Genomic DNA, 23835 nt, shown 5'->3' with positions numbered 1-23835 from the left:
ATTTAATTGAGAATTTTGGTTAACCACCAATCCAGTACGACTCGTTGCAAGATTAATATTAGGGACAACCAATTATAACTGTCCACGTGTTATAATAAATTCAACGCGTGTAGTAGATAAAAGGAAAGTAAGCTTCCTTCGATCTTAATTGACCTGAGAAAGTCATCTCTCCGAAGATTTCTAATTTTTTTAATCGAAATCCAGATTTTTCCCAGGTATTTGATTTTTTTCTCCATCTGCGTGGTCTAATCAATATATCGATCAATCGGTTCATAATTAGGGTTTTTTTTGGGTGGGGATCTAGTAATCGATTGAATTAAGGAAGCAAAGATGATGAATCGGCTATTTGGGAAGCCCAAGCATGAGGGTAATGCTCTCCAGACATTAGACAAGCTCAACGAGGTATCAATTTCGATTTTCGCTTCTTCTCACCGTCATCAATTGAGACTTATAGACGAAAAGATTCTGACTTTGAATTGAATTGACGAATGATATGTGATCGAATTAGGGATTTAGATCCTAGTTAGTTGTCAGTTGTGTATTGTTACTTACGCAATGGTTGTTGATTTAGACACTTGAGATGCTAGAGAAGAAGGAGAAAGTGCTCTTGAAGAAAGCTGGACAAGAGGTTGAGAAAGCTAAAGAGTACACTCGTGCTAAAAACAAACGCTGTAACAACAACAACCCCCCACTCTTGTTTTTTTTGTATATACAATCTAAAGAGCTTGTATTGATCTTTGTTGCAGCGGCTATACAGTGTTTGAAAAGGAAGAGGTTGTATGAGCAACAAGTCGAACAGCTTGGCAACTTCCAGCTCCGTATTCATGATCAAGTCTGCTTTTTTTCCTTTCTTTTTCTTCTTATTATTGTTAGTAGTAGATGAATTTATCGTGATCCTATATCTCTTCTTCGTACAGATGATAATGTTAGAAGGCGCAAAAGCAACAACCGAAACTGTTGATGCGTTGCGGAGTGGAGCTTCTGCAATGAAAGCCATGCAGAAAGCTACGTAAGCTTGTGTTCATCACATTTTCAACATTGCCTTACTGCTTTTAACGTTTCTAGTGCCTAAACTCTTAAACACACTGTTTTTTTTTTAAAACAGAAACATTGATGATGTGGACAAGACCATGGACGAGATCAATGAGCAGACAGAGAACATGAAACAGATCCAAGAAGCATTGTCTACTCCTATCGGTGCTGCTGCTGACTTCGATGAGGTAAACTCTCTTTTAACCCCCCACATTATCATTATTTTCGTCCAGCTAATGTATCTTTCTCTGAGATATATAAACTTCTTCTGTTTGATAATAGGATGAGCTTGAAGCAGAGCTTGAAGAGCTAGAAGGTGCAGAGCTTGAAGAACAACTTCTTCAGCCGACACCAATGCCTTCAGTTCCAGGTCGTCAACCAGTCCGTCCTGCTGCTCCTAAGCGGACAGCTGAGGAAGAAGAACTCGCTGCATTACAAGCTGAGATGGCCCTCTAAGGTCTCCATTCACTTCTCTTAATCATCTCTATAACCAAAACAAATACACGATGGATGTTCTAACTGATGCAACACGACGGCTTGATTTAACCGCAGGTTATGGACTTGGTCGAGCAGATCTGTGTGTGCATTGATGATAAACAAGAACATGCGATGTATATATATAAAAGGATCACCGAGTCAAAATTAAAAACTGGAGCGGAACTTTAAGAATCATCATCGTCTTGAATGTTTTCAACATTTGACTTGTTTACATATATTTTTATATTTTATCGTGTTTTTGTAATTTTTGAATCGTTTGTTACTCGTTGTTTTTCTGCGTTACTACTTTGTCCTTTGAGGGAGATTCATATCATTATCCTCCTCAATTAAAATCCTCTCACAATGGATCAGACACACATGTCAAAATTATTATCAAACTGGCCTTATTACCTGATAAATGATCCTCACATGCGTCAAACTATACCCCATTGAACAGCTTAGGAGTGATTCGCCAGAAACTTGAATCTGATCTTCAGGGTAGTAGTATTAAAATGATGTGTTTATGCTTTTTTGAGTGTGTTTTCATGTATGTGATTGTGATAAGAACAATGTCACTTTCTTATCAAGAACAGAGGAATTACAAAAGGAAAGTACAGAGAGAAAGCTATCTTGAATCTCCTAAGAGAAACAAGCCAAAGCCACAAGGCTCTAACTAACCAACTAACTTTCCCAATTACAATTCCATCTATTTATACTATCTTCCTTAGTGTAACCGTTTCTTCTCCTCACTTGCAGGTGACAGGTCATCATTAGCTTCTCACTTAACACGTCATTAGCTTATGTGGTCATATCAGATTGCTTCTAATTTCTTTAACACTCCATTGTTTAGTTTATAAATTCGTTTGTGTGTTTTGCTATGATATATATGTAAAGAATTTTAAAAATAGTAAGTTTTTATTCCTTTATATCAAAAAGGTAACTGGAGAGATGGCAGAGAAAAAAAAGGTGGGAGTAGCATCCGTATCAGATGGGCACCGTACTAGGCGATCGTTTCTTTGACCACTCCAACACGCAAAAGCTTCTCTGTTTTTTTCATTACTTTTGTCTTTGACCGTAAATTTATTAGAAGTTAGAGGGTTGTTCTGAAAATTATCTGAGGATCAAAGTAGTAAATAACTGAAACTTTTCTGAGATGGCCCATGCAGAGTATATAGTACACTGTTGTCTTTAAAGACTAGAGAGTGGCTCATCGTTACTTTGACTCATAAGTCATATTCAAAGCTGCTCTCTTTCTACATAAACCCTAGTTTACATTTCCTCTGTTTCCAGTTTCTCACTCACTCTTCATCTTCTCTCAATGGCTCCCCCAGGTTTCTTTAAGATCTTCCTCTCCCACTTCAGCTCTGAATCCATGGTAACATCTTCCTTCCCTATACTTTTTTTTGTCATTGTCATGGACTTTGAATCAGTTTGGTCTGGAAAGTGCGATTTTCTAAACTGTATGTACGTCTCTTGAGATGAAACCAAGTCTTGTTATTGTGTATGGAAAGCCTCCGTTATGCTCAGAGGATTCAACCTGACGAGTTTAGGTGGCTCTTAAGTCATGTCTTACCTTAGAGTCTCGATCTCTTGTTTATATATCTTGAAAGCTGGCTTTTGATTAATGGTTTGCGGTTGTGCAGGTGATTCCAGCGTCCTATTACGACGAGCTACCACTTGTTTTGCCCAAAACAGCGCTTCTCCAAGGAAGTGATGGTGGATGCTTCTGGAAGGTGGCTATGATTAAGAGGCGAGATGAGGTGTACTTTGGACAAGGGTGGGCTAAGTTCGTGGAGGATAACGGACTTAGAGATGGAGACGTGTTGACTTTCGTGTATGACGGATCTCGAAGTTTCACGGTCGACATCTATGGTGGCAGTAGAGCATGCAAAGAGGTCAGAGCTGTTGCTCAAGTTATATCCGTAGATGATGATGATGACAAAGAAGACACAAACACTTCTTCAGAGCCTGAGATCGCGCAGACTGTCCCCAACGCCACAAACCAAGGTATTAACCACACCACTGGTTAGCTTTTTCATCACTTAAAACTCATTTCGTTTGATTGCTTTTTTATACAAAGAAGCTCTGTTTTAATGCTCTGATATTTTTTTTGGTGGTTAATAACTCAGAGGATTCCAACATCATTGAACCTGAGGGTGCACAGAGAGTCCCAAGAACCAGGAACAAAGGTCTAAACACACACTCTATTTACCTTTCTTAATCACTTAATTTCGTTTGGTTGGCTGTTATATTAACAAGCTGTGTTTTTTTTTTCAGGAAAAAAGAGAGTTGTTGTTCAAGATTCTGATGATTCGTTCATCTCAGAAGATTCCGACAGCTTGAGTGACAGTTCCTACTCTCCTCCTAACGATGACACACTCCTTGACGTGACCCCAAAAGTTACAAACTCAAGGAAGAAAGGTTTAACGAAAAACACATTATCACTTAACTCTACTGTTGGTTCAACAAGTAACAGCTCTCGTTCCGTGTCCAGGAAGAGACGTAAAACTTCTTCATTTGCTTAGTTTCATTATTTCCCTTACTGCATCATTAACCTATGTGATAGATACTTTATCCTTGAAAATGTTTTTTTTTTATTGACAGCGTCCACAATCCAGAATCCAGAGGTGTATCTGGATGATCCCAATAATGTATGTTTTGAGACAACCGTTAAGAAGAGGATATACGACCTGGTAAGCCCCCGCAATAGATCCTTTTCTTAAATTGTAAACTCTCTTAAGTTAAAAGAGTTAAAAGATTTGTCTGATTAATTATTTTGTAACTACAGAGCGTTCCTAGCCAAACAGTGAGAGACTATTGCCTGAAGTTCCAAGATTACGTTTACTACATTGACAACCACGAAAATGGGATGCTAGAAGCGAGAGTAGCAACGTGGCAGGATTATCGTGTGTCTATCAAAAAATGGGAGCGCATATGCGAGAGAAACGGACTGAAGAAAGGAGATCGTCTCTTGTGCGAGCTGTTTCGAAAGGAAGGTCTTGTTTATGCAGTCAAGATCCATGTCGTCACCACCACCTCCTAGATATTAAATAAAAGCATTAAAATGTTATTAGTATGTGGTGTGAGAAAAAGAGAGATTTGAGTTCCTCCAAGTTTATGGTTTCTCAGTTTGTTTGGTTGTGAGCTCTTAAGGTTTAAGACTTTGATGAATCATCTCTTTGTTTTTAGTTTCTTTTATTTATTTAAGAGGAGTTTGGGTCTGAGTTCTAGTCTTTTCCTAGTTCGGATTAGTCTGTATTAATCTAAAAAATATGGCATTAAGTATTCATGTCACCGACCAATCTCTATCCTTATTAAGTTGTAATGTAAGACTGTAATATCTTGCGTTGAAGACAGAGGAGTCCATAGACCGAAAACGAACCAGGTCGTGTCTGATCTGAAACAGTGTTTAGCTTCAGAGCTGGCTCGTAAGCCACTTAGCCATCATGACAAGGAAGTAAAAGGGAAGAAAACAAAGACTTACTTCCACACGGAATATATATTATATATTAGCTTGACGGGTTCAGTTTCACTTACTTCTGGAGATTTTAATACGCTTGGCCCACCGGCAAGGTAGTGAGAAATAATCCAAGGTTTGATTGATCTTTTATTTACGGGTAATTCTCTCAGATAACCATTCTTTTAAGTTTTTGTCATAAAATAACACTAAAGAAAGAAAATGAATTTTTACTCTTTAATAAAACATATTTTGATCATTTTTTTATTGAGAATTATTTTTGTGACAAAAACTTAAAAATGGTTATCATAAAAAAAAAATTTTTATTTATCTTTAAATTATTTTACGTGTGTTATGTAATTTGTTTGAGTTAGATTTAATTTTCTTTTGTGAGGTTTAGAGATTCTTTGGTTTTTATTCGTTTAAGAAAAAAATTAATCGCTAAAACATTAGTTGTAAGAAAAAAAATAATTTGTATAAGCTTTTGTTCTTTGTGATGAATCGAATTGTTTCGACGAGATGAATTTTCGATATTTAAAAACAATCTAGGTATAATAGCATAGCTTGTAGTTTGGTTTGATTGTCTTCTTTAGCCTGGTTGGCCATTCCTCTACTCTAGTTACTCCAGTAATGAATTCATCTACTTTTTTTGAGAAAATATCATACCATCTCTCATTTGCGACCTAGCTTCAAAAGACGAAAAAGGTGATTGCCATACGGAGATGTATAAACTGTTGATTTATGAGTTTGGAGAAGCTTAAGAGAAGGACGAAGGGTTAAAAACGCTTGTAATTAAAAGGGTAGATTTTATGATTTAAGGGATATGAAACACAACAACAAAAATAAAATATTATTTTAAAGTTAGTACGTTAAAGTTATGGTTTGTATTTTACATATATTATTATTATTATTATTATTATATAAATAAATAGTCATCTATTAACAAAGAAGTTAGTTTCACTACCAGAAATACATTGATGCAAAGAACTAATGTTATGGGCCGGTCCGGTTGGGAGCAATAGCAAAGGAATTTACTTAGGACATCATAATTTTGTTAGACAAATTTAATTGTATATAGGGCATTATAATTTGTTTTACGAATAATAAGAGTATCAATTTTATTCAAGCATAGGCCATTAAGAGTTTTTTTTTAATGTCAGACCAATCCAGGCTATGGTTGAATATTTGACAATAAGATGTACTATAAACAACATTTTCTAAAGATTCCAAAAAAATTGTTAAAATTTTTGAAACACGTGTAAAATTCCTTGTGGAAGTTTTGTGAAACTTTATGACAACTTCAACCGATCAAAATGTGATGAATAGATACACGGATAAGTTCTGCTGTTTAATTAACCTGAATAGGTTTGTCTACTCATAATTGTAAAATTGCGCTAACAAAGATGAGTTTCTGTATAATAAAATTAACTTAGGTTAGAAAAGAAGAGAAGTTAACTTAGGTTTCTACCAACTCGAGAATATGACTCTTTATCATTTTTTTCGAAAGTGCCAATATTAAATGAATAAAAATAGGTTATCTTAGCATCTTATATTTTCAAAAATGTTTACATATATAGCTAATTGTCCCTTTGATTACATAATGCTACATAGGCGTGGCAAAAATAATTGTTTTGAACAGTTAATAGAAGTAAACTAGTATAACAAAAATGACTTTATAAATAGGTTTCTTCTTTTTGACATTAGGCTCGAGTTTGTGGCCTAATCGCCCTACAGAAATGTACTAATTCTTTTGATTGCAAATTTGGCAGTTCCCCCATATAACAACATCTGTATCTGCATTCATTCATACTGCATTTAATTATATCTGTGTTTCTTCAAAAATGTTAATTCTGATACCTAACATTGGACCCACAATGTCGTTTCTATCATGAATAAGTTAATTATATCACAAAGTTTCAATTCTGAATTTATATTTTGCCTTAATGATAACTGAGTATTTCAAAGGTCAATACCAAATATTCTAAATAATTACAGTAAAAAATCTAATTACAAATAAAAACTAGATTCACACGGTTAAGGTATTTTTAACTTCATTCCATATTTTACTCTAAAATAAAAAAAAATATAAAATAATAAACAAAAAATAAATTGTCACTCTAGGCTATAGAGTAATATTTTTTTTTTTTCATTACTTCATTTTCTATTTCATTTTGTAATAAAATATGGAATGAAACCAGAGATGATCTTACGTACATCACGTTACTAATCGATTTTATTAATTTACGGCATGACTTAAAATGACACTCATGGCAATCATGACATACATCGCCCAATATCAAAGTATATATTACCCTGTTATCAAAGCAAAGATGGTACTGGTCTGATCAGAGTCAGACTTTTCTTAGCCATTGCAAATTTGTATTGGTCAATGTCATTTTCTTCTCTATGCTATAGCCAAATGGTATTAGATAATGTCAAAAGCCAATGATCTGCCAAACGCTATGGTACGCCACTGTACATGTGTTTAATTGGTTAAAATAAATTTAACTTTGGTTACTTATTTGGACAATAACTAAATTACTCATTCAATTCTGAACCGTTCAAGGTATGGAAGATACAGTCAAAAGTCAAACTCCTGAAACGAAAACTTACCGTTAAATTTCTCATTAATGATTAAATAAAGGAAAACTTAAGCAAACAAAGTAGATAATAATTAGCATTCATTTACTGAATAATAAACAAGTCGTTACATTTAACCATATAGTCTTAATAAACACGATAGAATATTTAATAATATATATTAATATTCCGTAATTAAAACCCTAGGCACATCTATACAAACAAGATTCCAAAGCTCAGAAAAAGCCTCCCCAAAAATCCATATTTAATATATTATTACCGGATAATGCGAAATTAGTAAATAATAATATGAACACACTTCTAGATCTCCTCCTCTTTTCCTTAGAAGAGATCCCAGAAAAAAAGCCGATATTTGAGATCCGGGTACAGTTCGGATCTTGTCCTCCTACATCACCAGCTCAGATACCCACTCTACATCGGGACCTTCACCCGAATTATGATCCGGATCCGGTTCAACCCGATCCATGCAATTCTCCTTGCTCAGTTTCTCAAACATCTTTGCTCGCAGCTCACGACCCGACTCTACGACCCGCTCCATTGCGGGCTCTTCCTCTATACCATTCTCCCAGATATCCATATTTCCGGGTCGGGTTGGGGTTGTGGGGAGACTCTGAAACCCAGGACCCAAGATGGATCCTCGGGGCGACCCGAATCCGGATTGATAGCAACGTAACGGATTGTTGTAAGACGGAGGAAATGATTTCACCTTCTCAAACTGTAAGTTCCTAAACGAAGACACGACGTCGTTTATAGAGTTAGACCCGAGTGAACGACTCAGCGACTGACTCCCCGAGTCAGCTCTAGGACTCACCGGCGGCGACCCGGAAACCGGCGAAATCGACAGCTGAAACGCTCTGGCGCACGAATGACGCATCGGAGACGAAACGTCGAATGAATCAACACGATCAGGGCTTCGATTCGGGAGATACCTAAGCTGATCCGGCGAGTGAGCAAAGAAACAAACTCTCCGGCGACAGTTACCGCCGTCTTTACACGGCTGAGTCCGGTAACGAGCCGGATGGAGCCAACACTCGAAAACACCGTGAGCGAACTCGCACGAGTCTCCTTTAACGCAACCGCCTTTGCGAAAATCGGGACAAGCCGTCCCGGAGTAGCTGTACTTCCTCGGATCTCTCCGGCGAGCCTTCTCTCCGGGATGAGCGTACGGACACTCCGTCCAGTCGTGGCTCCGGCCGCGAGCGCACCTCCGGACTTTGAAGTCGTACATGCGGAAATGGTCGCATGAGTAGGCGTCGATAGGAGAGTCCGGGCCGAATAGATCCGGGTCGGAATCCGGATCCGGTTCGTTAGAGGGTAAGTAACGCTGCAGCGCCGCGAGAGCTTCAAGCATGCTGCAATCTGGACTGTTCATCACGGGAGAGTAAACATCCCCCGCCGTAAAATCTTCGGAAACGGGCCACGTTGGAATCTCCACCGTTGGATAAGTCCGGCGAGTATCTCCGATCATCATCTTTATCAATCACACTCGTCTGAGTTTTTTTTTCTTTTCTTTCTTTCTGATTGATTTGCTGTTGTTTGATATATCCCGGCAAAACCTTTATGTAGAAGAAGTAGCTAACCGTGGTTTGGTTAAATATTTTAACCATGGTTATGACTATCAGCCTAAGACTAGGAGCTGCCTTTCTACTGCTGTTAAAAGATAAGTTTAAAACATTATGTAACGAGGCTGTGAGTTACACGTGTGTAACAGCGGTTTTAGAGTTCCCCACGGGATAGACTTATCTGGATTTTTCATGAGGTGGAGGTTTCTCTAATGACCTTGAGGCAGTCTACGTGACCGGCCCGTGAGCGTATCGTCTCCTTAAAGATTATTAGATTCATTCGCAAATCTCTTTGTCTACTGAAGTCAGTTGAGTTTTAGATACGCTGAATGACGACAAACTAGATAATCCGACTTTTGTTAATTAATTATATTATTATTTAGAAACATTTACACTATGTTAATTATCCGTTGCATAATTATCCTCACAATACAAATATAAGACAATCTCCAATAATACTTTAATTTATTCTATATTTCACTTTAAAATATAGAAAAAATTATAGAGTACCACTAGAGATACTTTAAAACTTTTTTATTTAAAAAATACTCTTTTCTTTTTATAATATAAAATGTTTTAGAAAAATTTTAGTGTTTTAAAATATAAAATATTTTGATATTTTTAAGATATTTTAACTTTATTAAAAATTAGTTAACCAATTACATTTTACTGCACTATTTATAATTAGTTAACTTATGTTCAATTTATATTAGTTAATAATATTATTTTTTAAAAAATATTATTTTTAATTTTTGTACCTTTAAACAAAATATCAATACTATTAAAGGGGAAGGAGTCTTAAAAAATCTACCTATAAAATTGTTTGGACCCTTTCATTTAACTCATTATTTTTTTGTCTTATTTTAAACTTAGACTAACAATATGTTACCATGTATTTCTCTAACAATAATTTATTCAATTACTTTATTTATTCAAATATCACTTCTACATCTTAATCATTACTATTACTATATTTACCATTTTGATTTTTAATCATTAAAGCATTGAAATTAGTGTTTTATATTATCAATTTTATCATATAATATATGATTTAAAGCAAGAGAAGTTACACGACATATATGTGTACATTCTAACTTCCTATTTCCTTTATAATAACGTAATCATATCATATATAAACTTTCCTACTAAAATCTCATATTATATACTACATTTAAAAATGAGCTTTCTAAAAATATTTTATCAACCATGTTTTTGTACAAAAAAATTAAAAATCTATATCAAAAGGTTGTTGGACCCGATATGGACATAATGGGTCCACATCTGTTCGGGTATTTAGGATCCTAAAAAAATTCGAAATATCTAAAAAAGCTAAAAAATATCTGAAACACGAAAATTACTTGAAACTCCAAACAAATAGCCAAAAAAATTCAAATACCTAAAAATTCAAAATCTTATTTAAAATCTGTCACTAAACTGAAAATACCCAAATTTTATCCAAATACCCAATTTTTTTTTTACTTTGAAAATTTACCTGAAATCAAAAACTATAATCGTAAACCAAAAATCAAAAAAAAATATCCATAATGCTGGAAACATATTCGAAATATCCAAATATACCTAATAAACACAACATATTTATGGTCGGGTCTAGAGTAGGAACCGGACTCAAACAAAGACATACGGATCCAAAAAAATCTCAAATAGGTTATCTTCTCTGGATCTGAACTAAACCTATATTTCTGGGTTGGTTCGGTTTGTTTTTTTGATCCGGATATAATTCTCAGACGTAAAAGAAATTTACGTAAAAGTGTACATATAAAATATCAAATGAACTAATACATAGATTATATAACTGTTAAAAATTATATTTTCGATATAATAAGACTTTGTATTATAATATAATCCAAAAAATCTGTGCTTTCCAAGCGCGGATCAAAATCTAGTCTTATATTAAAACGGAGAGAATACTATTTATTTGTTTTTTCCTTGCATCCGAACTGTAACAATATGTTGCATTCTATTTACAGTTTGTTTTGAATATAAAATCTCGTTTAAAAATAACACTAAATCATTCTTTTAATATTTTGGCTAATTAAATATTATGCCAATTTCATTTCAATTCTTACACTTTTGTCAATATATAATTTTAACGTAAAAAAACAATGATCAGTTATCAGGCGATATATCTCAACAAAAAGAGCAAATTTAATAGGTTTTAGAGATTAAATATATCATACAATTCTCAGTTATAGATTTGAGCACCATTTTTTTTTATTGAGGGCTTAACAAAAAGAGAAATGGATAAGAAATGTGTCGGACGAAGAAGACATGTTGGAACAGATTTGGAATAACGTTCAAAGGCATTAAAAAAGAAAAACATTTATGTTTCTTTGCTAAAACTGGAAGCAATTCCATATCCCTCTAACACACAAATCGACCTCTCATCTATCCTTTCTTCTCTTTCTCTTTTTCTTTTTCTGTGTGTTTCCTCTTTTTTTACAACAACTATTTATTTTATCTCAATTCAGTTTAAATGTTATGAAAAAAAGGGTTTAAATGTTATGGTCTTAGGGTTTCAATTAAACGTACACCGATAAATGCTTTTTTTTTAAGATGACAAAGAGTTTAAAGTTTAAACACAGCTAGAGGAATTATTTTATGATTTGCTTCCATCAAAATTACAGTACACGTGATTCCTCTTATACACGTGTTTAATTCTTACAAAAATTATACATTTTTTTAAAAAAAAGAGTGTTCCAGATTTCAGTTTGAAAACTCTTTTTTGGTCAAATAAAAAAACATATTTATTTAAAACCCATATTTCCTAAGTTCTAACGAAGAAGACAAGTTGCAAAATATCTAAAAACGTGTAGCTCATACCGATTCAACGAGCAATTATTAGCTATCTTTATTTGGAAGATAGTGAGATGTACACAAACAACCCAACGCCTTCGTTAAACATTTGTGTATGTATGGACCCAAGCATCGTTAATGTCGTAACTCTTACGGGATGAGTTGTATAATTTCAAATATGTACTAATTTATAAAGAAATAGGAAGACGAAATTTGATTGAAAGTGATTTATATAATACCTAGCAGGGACCATAGGTATACAGGTTCACCCATTAATGCTTCTTATAAAGATTAATTCTTCCCTCTCTCAACTTGCAAACACAACCCAATCAAAAGACGGACTTCAAAATTTATATAGATGATTTCTCTTTTGATTTCTACTCGCTTAGATATTTATCCGACATTCACATCTTTGGCAGCCTTACCTTTTGTCTGATACTTTAATGGAAACTTTGCTCAAAGAATAAATAGCCTGTCTTCGAGCACGTATTTTATTTTTAAGGTGATTAGACAATCAGGCAATTTCTTCTTGTAAACATAATCAAGAGGTAAACTATATTATACGTTAAACGGATTTTACAGTAGTGTTTAAGAACCGTAAAACCAAATATTACTTCTTATGTACAATATGTTATATCTCAATTCTTAAACTAAATAATCTTTTTGTCTGCAGAGTCGTACAGATTTATTAAATAAATTTCGCAGATTGAATCTATCTAATTATACATAATTATAAGCCAGACCCTTATATGACTAATATATGCAGTTGTAATGCACATATATAACAAATTTCGTACTTCTCTTTGTCTATATATTTGCTTGTGTGCATTAAATGTGTAAGCAACTTTATCCTTGTTAACCGGTGCAATAATATATACTATATGATCAACAACTACCTGCATATAAAACTGCGGATTAGCCAAACATCAAACATCTACCAAAAGTAATAGGTTGCAAAATTATTAAACTCTAGGAGATGAATAATATATTTAAAATCAGTGTACCAAACTAGGCATGGGGAGTGGGGAGGTAACGACACCCAACTATTAGCAGCACATGTGGAATGGTATGGTTACGTTTATTTATTTATCATCGATGACATTTAATACATTGAATTCACGTATTTAATAACATCTCCAATCGCACTTTATATTTACTTCAAAATGAAAAAAATAAAATAAAAAATAAAGTGAAAAACAAAAAAATAATAACATTATTCTATAAATAAAATAATACTTTTATTTTTTGTTCGTTAGTCCATTCTCTATTCTATTTTTTAATTTTGGAGTAAAATAAGACATAAGGTTGGAGATGCTATAACACATAACTATGAATAGCATTTTTTAAAAATATGCTAAGGGTGCAGTTAGAATACAATTTTTTTTTTGAAATTAAACTGTATGAAATGATTTGTTTTAAGTATACCGTTTGAATAAAATAAAGAAACAATTTTCATTCCAAGTGATTCTTTTTCGGGGTCTAACATTCCAATGATTCTATGCAGTGTATAAAAAAAAAATAGAATGTGCGCATAAACGAAATGAAATGAAATGGAATCTTTGGTCTACTTGTTTCTCAAATTCCCAACTTTTTATCTTTGCATAACTTCTCTTATTACATTCATTTGGCATTCTATTTTTTTAAGTTCATTCATTTATAATATTCATTGAAATTGATAACCATTAAACCTGTTTACGTACTTTACAAAGTAATGTCTCTAACTAAGATCACACAAGTATATAGTATACATTGGTTCTTTAATATCTTAGTTACAAACAATTCAACTATTTGTTAGAGTTTTGACGCTTGTCAACTAAAAGTGTAATTGAATAGGATCAAACACGAATGGAATATGGCCGTTCTTTTTTTTTGGTCTAAAAATGGCCATTTCTTTTTGACGGTCATATATGTAGAGCAGTAGAGGATCTATATATTTCTTCCAAGTATGTTTGCTATGGCTGCGCTTTTAGGCGTAGAGACGAGAATGGGACTAGTCATCTTTAAAACAATGGACCGATCAAGGAATCTGTAAACCCATTGTATGCGACTTAAACGACAACAGCGAAGAAAAGGTAAAAATAGAGTTTGTAATTTGTTGGTGAAATTTGAGGGACCAGTCTCTCAGACTCTCACTCTCATCTTCTCGTTTCCTATATTTTATTTTTGTATGAATGTAAAATTTATTCATCAGAAAAAACTTTATAGATCGTTTAATTAGTTTATATACGAAAAACCAAGTTTATGCAATAAAATAAATTTAGAATGAATTGTTCACTGATTTACCAGTTATTTGTGCAATTAGTCTATAGCAGACGTGGTATTTATTATTACGAAGTTTGATTTTTTTTTTTTATTTAACTTTGTTTTAGTTTCCCTTGACTTCTTTAAGCCAAAATGAACCCTTTTCAGGGTAAACATAAAACGATATTTTTAAATAATTTTTAAAATTGTGGATGTAAGTGGTAACAACTAAAAAGAATATATGGAATGATATAATTTTTTTTTCTCTGAATTTAATGGAATGGAATCATTATTCTACTTATTCTAAAAAGTTTTTGATTTGGAATAATTTTTCAAATGATAGTTAATTTTTTTCTCGGATGATATAAAATATTATGGAATGAAATGGAATATACATTCTATTTTTTTAATTGTAACTGGTAAAATTTTTTTAAAATACACATTGATTAAGCATTCAGGAAGTTTTAATTCCAAAAAATTATATTTCAGTTGCGGCCTATGTTTTCGCGTCAGTTTTAATCAATTTTCTTTTTTTTTTCACACTAAAAGATACTTGTATTAAACAACCAACATTACACATGGAGGAGTACATCATTGATCGGATAAACCAAAGCCGGACTAAATCCGGAAATTATGCCAGCAGAACAACAAGTTCTCCGGAAGCGAAGCCCAAACAAGGGAAGCATATTAACACAAACTTAAAATACAAACATGATGATAATGAAGGTGAAACCAAAAAAAGATTAAGAGCCAATAACATAGGCGAAGAGGAAGAAATGCTCTTAAGTAACATAACGCAAATGCTCCAAGCGGTTCTTTGAAGAAAAGACAACGAACCAGGCACCTCCCATAGTGAATAAGCGCATGCAAATAGAAACTGAGAACCTAAGCTTCAAGACCGGAGAACCAGAACGCATCGTTCTATACCGTTCAAACCGGATACGGCGCAGTCGAGACTACAACGAGAACGACTAGGAAACGCCAACAGAGAAGCAGTGAAGGATGAGGACTCGATCATACCTCTGGAGTGAAGACAGGGAGCGAAACCGCAACACTTTCGCCAAAGTCAAACTTGATAAACAAGCCAGAGCAAGGATCGAGACGAAGCGAAGCCAAAGACACCAACAGTAGAGATAAAGCGCATGCAACTTTGAAAACACATCATCAAGCCGTTGATCTTGAGAATCCGGGGCTCCAATCTTGAAAACAAGCTAAGTCTAAACAGAACTGAAACAGATCTGAAGCTTTAGCTTGACACCTCCAAAATCGAACATGCAAGTAAACCGAAGGAACATTACATAGAAATTAAAACTAAACCCGACCCCAGCCCTGTGGAAGCGGCCGGAGTCGGTGAACGACGAAGAACAGATGAAGAAGTTTTTTTCTTTTTTTTTAGATAGAAGATGGAGAGTCTAGAGAGAGATGATCCTTTTTGTTTTTACTTCATTTTAATCAATTTTCTTTTCTTTCTCTTTTTGCTAAAGAATAACTTTTGAGTTTTTTTTAAACAAGATTTTGAGTTCTTATTTGTGGGCAGATATTCATTGTTTTCACTTGCATTTTCGATTTTTTTTGGTTACATACTGTAACATACCTAACAAAAAATGTACCATTTTGATAAACGAGTGAAAATTGTTTGAACTAACCATTGGTTGCGATTATTTAGTTGAACATGATGTAAAGGTTGAAAAAGAAACCATGCGACCCCAAAAACACTCCACAATGTGTAATCTCAGCCACAAGTTTTAAGATGTCAATTTATTACTTTTACTTTTTCTTTTTTTCTTAAACATCACTTGTCTTCCATCATTTTTCATAAAATAATCTATGTATATCGCTGCATATCGACCACACAATACAACACAATAACGTTTTCGCCATACGGTCCAACCTCATATTATACACTACTCCAATGCATTAACTGTTGTCCCTTTTATTTGTCAATATCATCGATAACTAAGAACATGATTATTGTTTTTATTCGAATATATGACACATCACTTTAATCACTCAGTTCTATTGTTTCTATCCAAGATTTCCGACCTGATTCCGCTCTCGTATTGCTTCGTTTTGCTACTCATTTTTTCTTTCTCGCATTGCTTTTTATTGCTTAATTTTACCATTTCTAATCGATTTTTAACACCATAAGATCATAAGCTTCTATCAGGGAAGAGTGTGCAACTGGCATCAGATACAAATCGGTAGTTTGCATCATACGATATAAACTTCGATGACAAAAAATGTAACAATTAATTAAATCATCTAAAAATTGAAATGCCAATTATATGTCTACTCGGAATGTTTTTATAATGTAAAGGAGCTTATGCATGTGATGTACGTAAAGAATGTATACGTACACGCGTCGAAATCACATGATAAGAATGCCACCTCTTAAGGAAGCATGAGGGATCATGCATGCATGTCCCATCCATCTTGACCGTTCATTATGCTTAAATTTAATAGTTTTATATGATTTTTTATACTTTCTTATTACATGATACCCACCAAACAATTAACATAGTTGATATAATCTATCCCACGATCATGACTACTACGTGACCCCTTTTATTCCTCTTTGATTACTCAATTTTTATTTAATATAATCACCAATTCTTGATCTTATCCACAAATTCCAAATTATTTTCTTAATTTTCTGTCATAACAATATCGACCCCTAGCTATTTTGATCATGGAATTATGTGAAAATAACCCTAGCCTAGTAGTTTTCTAAAATTTAACCTGCTACGAGTTTCTTAAGCACGATATCAAAGGTTTGGTATCCAATAAGGCAATAATGTATGAAAATATTCAATAATGTGTCAATAAATACATCAAATGTTTGGTATCCAACGACTATTATCAATACCATTATATCTACAATATCAGAAAAGTATATAGCACTGAAAATTTACACAAACAGAAAACTGCGAATAAAACGCTCTAGAATAATCTAAAAAAAACTGCTCTAAAATATAAGTAAATCAACATTTGTTAAAACAAATAAATTGAATAACATAACTTGCCAACCGAATCCGAATATTTTTTACATAAAAGTCGTCCATAAGCAAAATTACTTTAACTGGAAAATACTTCAATCTGTCAGATTCTCTAATACCTAATAGGGATGAAATCTCAACATAAAGGATCACATGATCTGCCACAAAGTCACGTGACACCGATCATAATGCGGACCACGTGTCTTAATCTTACGGCACGTGTCCTTCTTCAGAGTCCTTTAATCGTAAGACACTGTTCACTCTCCACGTCCCGTCAGAATAAATTTACAAGATTTTTGTTGATAAATTTGTACGGAGAAATATACGTGGCTGAATCATTTTTGGCCTTTGACCAGTACCGTGTCCTTTAACAGCGACGCAACACATGGAGAATCTGAAATTTTGGCTAAGATTAGGCATGGGCATTCGGGGTCCCAATCGGGTTTCGGTTTTATCCATTCGGGTTTCGGTTTTTCGGGTTTATCAAAATCAACCCCATTCGGATTATATAAAAGTTCGGTTCGGGACCGGTTCGGGTTCTATCGGGTTCGGATCGGGGTTAGTAAATCTTAAAAGAACCGGTATAACCCATTGTACTTTCGGGTTCGGGTCTCAATCGGTTCTTCGGTTTAAAAATACCTGATTTGTACCTATTTTGTAACTAAAACATAAATGAAATCGGTTCTTCGGATTTAAAATACATGATTTGTACATATTTTAATAGCCAAAACATAAGTAAAATCGATTCAAAAATAAGAAAAAACATCAAACGTGATCATTCAAAATCAAGCGAAAGATAAACATAGTTAGTGATAGAAAGAAAACCAGATAAATGAAATCATAAAACAAAAAATAAGTTCTCATGAAATGAAAAACATTAAAACAAAACCAAAATCTAAAAACTTCAGGCATCAACCGCCACATTCCACCATCAACCTTCACGTAACATATAATTATTTTAGAAGTTTAATAATATCTTAAAGTAATTTGGATACATATTAAGAATTAAGATCATATTTGGTAGAAGTTCGTTTTGTGATTTTAAATGTTTCGGGTTTTATCGGATATCCATTTAGATTCGGGTTCGGTTCGGATAATACCCATAACCCAAAATACCAAAAAACAGGATCCATTCGGTATTTATGTCGGGTTCGGATCGGTTCGGATTCATTTTTATCGGATCGGGTTCGGTTCGGATTTTCGGGTTCGGTTTATTTGCCCAGCCCTAGCTAAGATATTGCCACGTGTGAACATCGACGTGACTCCAACATCTTATGAGTATTTATTTGTGGTGCGATATTTGAGCTGCATAACATTTGGTTTTACTGTTGGAGCCGTGTGAACCGGATTACTCAAAACTTTTTTTTTTTGGATTACTCAAACTTGTTATTGACCGGTTGACTGAACAAAAAGTAACTGATTTGTTTCGCTTCATTATGTTTTAAACAATTTCTATATTTTCTTTCAAAATATAAAAGAAATATTATAGAGATGATTTTGATCTAATATATGCCTTTATAGTAAAATTTATCTATTTTAAGAAAAATATCGAAATGTTATTTAAAAACTAAAACTTTATTGTAGAAGGATTACATTACTTCTATTTAGAGAAAATATAGAAATGAACTGGCAATGGTCTAAAAAAATTTCTAGGTATTAGTTTTGTTAATGTTAATGCAAATTTAAGCCAATATTAAATTTTCTGAAATTGATTAAAAATTCGATAAGATATTAAAAGTTCATATGTTTGTCACACGACTCACACCTAAGAAACCGCAAACACCCTCCTTTTACTCACAAATTATGTAACTTATCGTGATAACCTCTAAAAAGAATAAAGCACTCGATTAAATGGAGCCAGATCATGTCTCTTTCATTCACTTCAAGTGATATACCAAGTTTGTAGTTTTCCATTACAGGTTGGAGTCGTTGGACGGTGGCCCCTCAAAACGTTTTCTTCGTTAAAAACTGATCTGTAGTGAAAAAAGTAATTTTGCACCATTATGGAAAAGAACCAGAACATAATGTATTATCAAAGAGAAGTAATAATAAAACTCAAAGATTTTGACCAGGAAACGTAATGATTGACAGGAAGTGAGAAAACAAAACAATAACCTAAAGAGTAAAACATGATGAGAGGTTTGGAATCGTGATTACTATATACTAACTTTTTATTAATTCAAAACTTTTTATTAATTCAAGCTAGATTCGGTCCCAAATTTTGAGAGGCCTAATGAGACCCCCAAATACTTAGGGTAAACAATATGTAACAAGAGGTATGGGCTGTAAATATACCATGTTGGTCCATTACAAAAAAGTATACCGTGTTGGGCCGTAGTGGATATAATGATATTAAAAGTTAACATAATAATCTATACTAATAAAATGGACCTTTTGAGGCTCCATAGAGCGTCCACATCAGCAAAAAAACTTCTCCCGAAAGATGACAAGTTGCATAAAATATAGTTTTACATTTTAATTTTACTAATTTTCGAAAATTATAAATAATATGTAAACATACAGCACAAAAAATGGAAAAACTACATTAAAAATCTATACTAATAAAAGGGACCTTTTGAGGCTCCATAGAGCGTCCACATCAGCAAAAAAACTTCTCCCGAAAGATGACACGTGGCATAAAATATAGTTTTACATTTTAATATTACTAATTTTTGAAAATTATAAATAATATGTAAACATACAGCATAAAAAATGAAAAACTACATTAAAGATATGTAAGATTACCATTTTTCACTTAAAAAAAAGACGGTTTATCTCCATAATGTAACATTACCGTTTTATAAAAAAAAATACTAATAAAATTGACCTTTTAAGGCTCCATAGAGCGTCCACATCAGCAAAAAAAACTTCTCCCGAAAGATGACAAGTTGCATAAAATATAGTTTTACATTTTAATTTTACTAATTTTCGAAAATTATAAATAATATGTAAACATACAGCACAAAAAATGGTAATGTTACATTATGGAGATAAACTGTTTTTTTTTAGTGAAAAATAGTAATTTTACATATGTTTAATGTAGTTTTTCCATTTTTTTCATGTTGTATGTTTACATATTATTTTTATTTTTAAATGTAAAATGGTAATCATACATATGTTTAATGTAGTATTTCCATTTTTTATGATGTATGTTTACATATTATTTATTATTTTCGAAATTATATATAATGTTTTTTTTTACAAAATAGTAATGTTACATTATGCAGATAAGCCGTCTTTTTTTAGTGAAAGATGGTAATCTTACATATGTTTAATGTTTACATATTATTTTTTTAAAATAAAAATGTAAAATGGTAATCTTACATATGTTTAATGTAGTATTTCCATTTTTTATGTTGTATGTTTACATATATTTATTATTTTTGAAATTATATATAATGTTTTTTTTTTTTATAAAACGGTAATGTTACATTATGTTTAACCTAGGGATTAACCCGGGCTACGCCCAGGATTTTTATTTTTTTCTAATTTAAGTTGTTAAATTATTTATATTTAGGCTATGATTTGTATTTATATAAATGTTAAAATGCATGTCATAATTAAAATTTATTTTTAAATTTTAACACGTTAAATTAACATATTTTTTACTATTTAAATATTTTTTTGTAATTTTATTGGCTATCTAGTTATCATATTTAGCAAAACTATCTTTTGAGTGTTGGAATAAATGTTTTAGAGATTTTATTAAACTGCAGAGTATTTTTGGATCGACCACATGCTCAACATTCGATCGATCCGTAAAAAGATGGTCGATCTCCTTGGCCAGGTAAGTACAATTTTAGCAAAAATATCTTTTATTTTCAAATATTAAGTATATAACTATTATTTTTAAAAAAATTTTAATTGTATTTTTGATTAAATTATTGTATTATAATGGTTATGTAAATATTTTTTGTGATGTTTGAATTTTTGTTGTTCGTATACTTAACCTAGATGATATTGATGTTTAACAATTTATTGTTTTCTGGAAATAGAAAATAATGATATATCAAAACGTATCTAATACTTGTTAAATGATAGTATAATGTAAATTACATCCATTATTTGAAAATAAACAATTGTTGTTTTTATTTTTATTTTAAATCAGAAATTATTTTTATTTAAAAACATTATTCATATATAATATAATAGTTTAAGTTTGGAAGATTAATCTATATATATAAATTATGTGTATTTTTTAAAACATAATTTAAGATATTATATATTGAGTATATGAATAAAAGCTGAATTTCTTACCTTGAAAATCAGATATTTATATTTTTATCTTCATGTTATACTCACCAATCCATCATTGATATTTATAACTCAGTATGTTTTTTAAAAAACTTAGTTTTAAGTAATAAACGAATTTAATAAATTAAATTCATCACCTATAATGTTCTGTAAACTATATTTGAAAACTCTCTAAAATTATATTTTAAGCATAATATTATTATTATTTAATTTAAGTTATTTTAAACATAATATATGCTAAACCAACTTAAATTATATTTACAATAGGACCATCCTAAACCGGTTAGTAAACCAAAAACAATACTAAACCAACATGAACCAATACCTGATTCGGCGAGGAAGGAAGTGTTTCGGGATAAACGCTTGAATGGTTATTAGCTGAAATGATTTGATCATGAAAGAGTTAGTATGAATATTAACAATAAAATTATACATTAGATTAATTTAAATTTGTAAGAATACCTTTGAGTCTATGAAAAGCAATTCAATTCCCATGAATAAGTTTGGTTTTGGAAGTTGCGGGTTTCCCAACAATGAATCCACCTAACAAAAAGTTTGTTGTTATAAAAAAATCTCATTCAAGGTCATTAAAGGTTTCTGGGACGGCAAGAGTTGATAGTGAAACCATTTTTTTGCTCGAGTGCTTTGAAATTTTCCTTAATAGTGTGAGGTTGATGTGGATGGAATAATGAGTTTTATAGGGACTTTCTTGATGTAAAACTATAAAAAAATTTTTGTTTAATGTGGTATTTCCATTTTTATATAATTTATTACCATTTTAAGATAGAAGTACATTTTAAGATAGATGCTTAAATCTTAATGTACTTTTTCCATTTTTTAAAATGTTTATTTCCATTTCTTATATTTTTATTTACGTAATATCTATATTTTATATTTTAAATAGATATTTAAATATTAATGTACTTTTTCCATTTTTTAAATTGTGTATTTACTTATATTATATATTTTACATTTTAAGATAGATGTTTAATGCTTGATGAACTTTTTCCACTTTTTAAAAAATTGTGTATTTACTTATTATTACATATATAATTCATATATTATATATTTACATTATTTACTTATTATTTATTTTCATGTATATGTATTTCCATTTCTAGTACTTTTAATATATACTAATAAAAGGGACCTTTTGAGGCTCCATAGAGCGTCCACATCAGCAAAAAAACTTCTCCCGAAAGATGACACGTGGCATAAAATATAGTTTTACATTTTAATATTACTAATTTTCGAAAATTATAAATAATATGTAAACATACAGCATAATAAATGAAAAAACTACATTAAAGATATGTAAGATTACCATTTTTCACTTAAAAAAAAAGACGGTTTATCTCCATAATGTAACATTACCGTTTTATAAAAAAAATACTAATAAAATTGACCTTTTAAGGCTCCATAGAGCGTCCACATCAGCAAAAAAAACTTCTCCCGAAAGATGACAAGTTGCATAAAATATAGTTTTACATTTTAATTTTACTAATTTTCGAAAATTATAAATAATATGTAAACATACAGCACAAAAAATGGAAAAACTACATTAAAAATCTATACTAATAAAAGGGACCTTTTGAGACTCCATAGAGCGTCCACATCAGCAAAAAAACTTCTCCCGAAAGATGACACGTGGCATAAAATATAGTTTTACATTTTAATATTACTAATTTTCGAAAATTATAAATAATATGTAAACATACAGCATAAAAAATGAAAAAACTACATTAAAGATATGTAAGATTACCATTTTTCACTTAAAAAAAAGACGGTTTATCTCCATAATGTAACATTACCGTTTTATAAAAAAAATACTAATAAAATTGACCTTTTAAGGCTCCATAGAGCGTCCACATCAGCAAAAAAAACTTCTCCCGAAAGATGACAAGTTGCATAAAATATAGTTTTACATTTTAATTTTACTAATTTTCGAAAATTATAAATAATATGTAAACATACAGCACAAAAAATGGAAAAACTACATTAAAAATATGTAAGATTATCATTTTTCACTTAAAAAAAAACGGCTTATCTTCATAATGTAACATTACCGTTTTATAAAAAAAACAAAAAACATTCTATATAATTTTGCAAATAATAAATATATGTAAAAATACAACATAAAAAATGGAAATACTACATTAAACATATGTAAGATTATCATTTTACATTTTTATTTTTAAAAAATAAAATGTAAACATACAACATAAAAATGGAAAAACTACATTAAACATATGTAAAATACCATTTTTCACTAAAAAAAAGACGGTTTATCTCCATATATAATTTAGAAAATAATAAATAATATGTAAACATACAACATAAAAAATGGAAATAATACATTAATCATATGTAAGATTACCATTTTACATTTAAAAATAACAAT

The 23835-nt window shown here is 31.7% G+C and overlaps 3 protein-coding genes across 4 annotated transcripts; 2 read left to right on the top strand and 1 right to left on the bottom strand.

The window, feature by feature from the left end:
• The first annotated feature begins 88 nt into the window (after positions 1-88).
• Positions 89-1843, top strand: LOC103853808 (vacuolar protein sorting-associated protein 32 homolog 2). The gene is made up of 8 exons (XM_009130719.3): positions 89-215; positions 305-402; positions 572-671; positions 747-832; positions 918-1009; positions 1106-1220; positions 1315-1489; positions 1585-1843. The coding sequence occupies exons 2-7, from the start codon at positions 331-333 to the stop codon at positions 1486-1488; spliced, it is 639 nt and encodes a 212-aa protein (XP_009128967.1). The 5' UTR covers positions 89-215; positions 305-330; the 3' UTR covers position 1489; positions 1585-1843.
• Positions 1844-2712: 869 nt separating this feature from the next.
• Positions 2713-4733, top strand: LOC103855157 (B3 domain-containing protein At4g34400). 2 transcript variants are annotated; one of them, XM_009132118.3, is made up of 6 exons: positions 2713-2884; positions 3153-3516; positions 3639-3698; positions 3787-3930; positions 4114-4202; positions 4298-4733. In XM_009132118.3, exons 1-6 carry the CDS (start codon positions 2828-2830, stop codon positions 4550-4552), a joined length of 969 nt encoding a protein of 322 aa, XP_009130366.2. In that variant the 5' UTR covers positions 2713-2827; the 3' UTR covers positions 4553-4733. The 2 variants fall into 2 exon arrangements, with proteins under 2 accessions (XP_009130366.2, XP_033136932.1); XM_033281041.1 differs by having other exon boundaries at positions 2714-2884; positions 3787-4011.
• Positions 4734-7650: 2917 nt separating this feature from the next.
• LOC103853797 (zinc finger CCCH domain-containing protein 49) lies at positions 7651-9103 on the bottom strand. The gene has a single exon (XM_009130711.3). The coding sequence runs from the start codon at positions 9036-9038 to the stop codon at positions 7953-7955; it is 1086 nt and encodes a 361-aa protein (XP_009128959.1). The 5' UTR covers positions 9039-9103; the 3' UTR covers positions 7651-7952.
• Between the last annotated feature and the right edge of the window lie 14732 nt (positions 9104-23835).

This window comes from Brassica rapa, chromosome A01 (assembly GCF_000309985.2).
Source record: "Brassica rapa cultivar Chiifu-401-42 chromosome A01, CAAS_Brap_v3.01, whole genome shotgun sequence".
In the NCBI taxonomy this organism is placed as follows: domain Eukaryota; kingdom Viridiplantae; phylum Streptophyta; class Magnoliopsida; order Brassicales; family Brassicaceae; genus Brassica; species Brassica rapa.
Note: the sequence above shows the minus strand (reverse complement) of the source record. Positions and strands in the feature narration are given on the sequence as shown.

Coding starts and splice junctions, on each gene's coding strand:
- LOC103853808 (XM_009130719.3), top strand. CDS start 331: ATGATGAATCGGCTATTTGGGAAGCCCAAGCATGAGGGTAATGCTCTC. Junction 403..571: donor CATTAGACAAGCTCAACGAG/GTATCAATTTCG, acceptor TTGTTGATTTAG/ACACTTGAGATGCTAGAGAA. Junction 833..917: donor AGCTCCGTATTCATGATCAA/GTCTGCTTTTTT, acceptor TTCTTCGTACAG/ATGATAATGTTAGAAGGCGC.
- LOC103855157 (XM_033281041.1), top strand. CDS start 2,828: ATGGCTCCCCCAGGTTTCTTTAAGATCTTCCTCTCCCACTTCAGCTCT. Junction 4,012..4,113: donor TTCCGTGTCCAGGAAGAGAC/GTAAAACTTCTT, acceptor TTTTATTGACAG/CGTCCACAATCCAGAATCCA. Junction 4,203..4,297: donor AGAAGAGGATATACGACCTG/GTAAGCCCCCGC, acceptor TTGTAACTACAG/AGCGTTCCTAGCCAAACAGT.
- LOC103853797 (XM_009130711.3), bottom strand. CDS start 9,038: ATGATGATCGGAGATACTCGCCGGACTTATCCAACGGTGGAGATTCCA.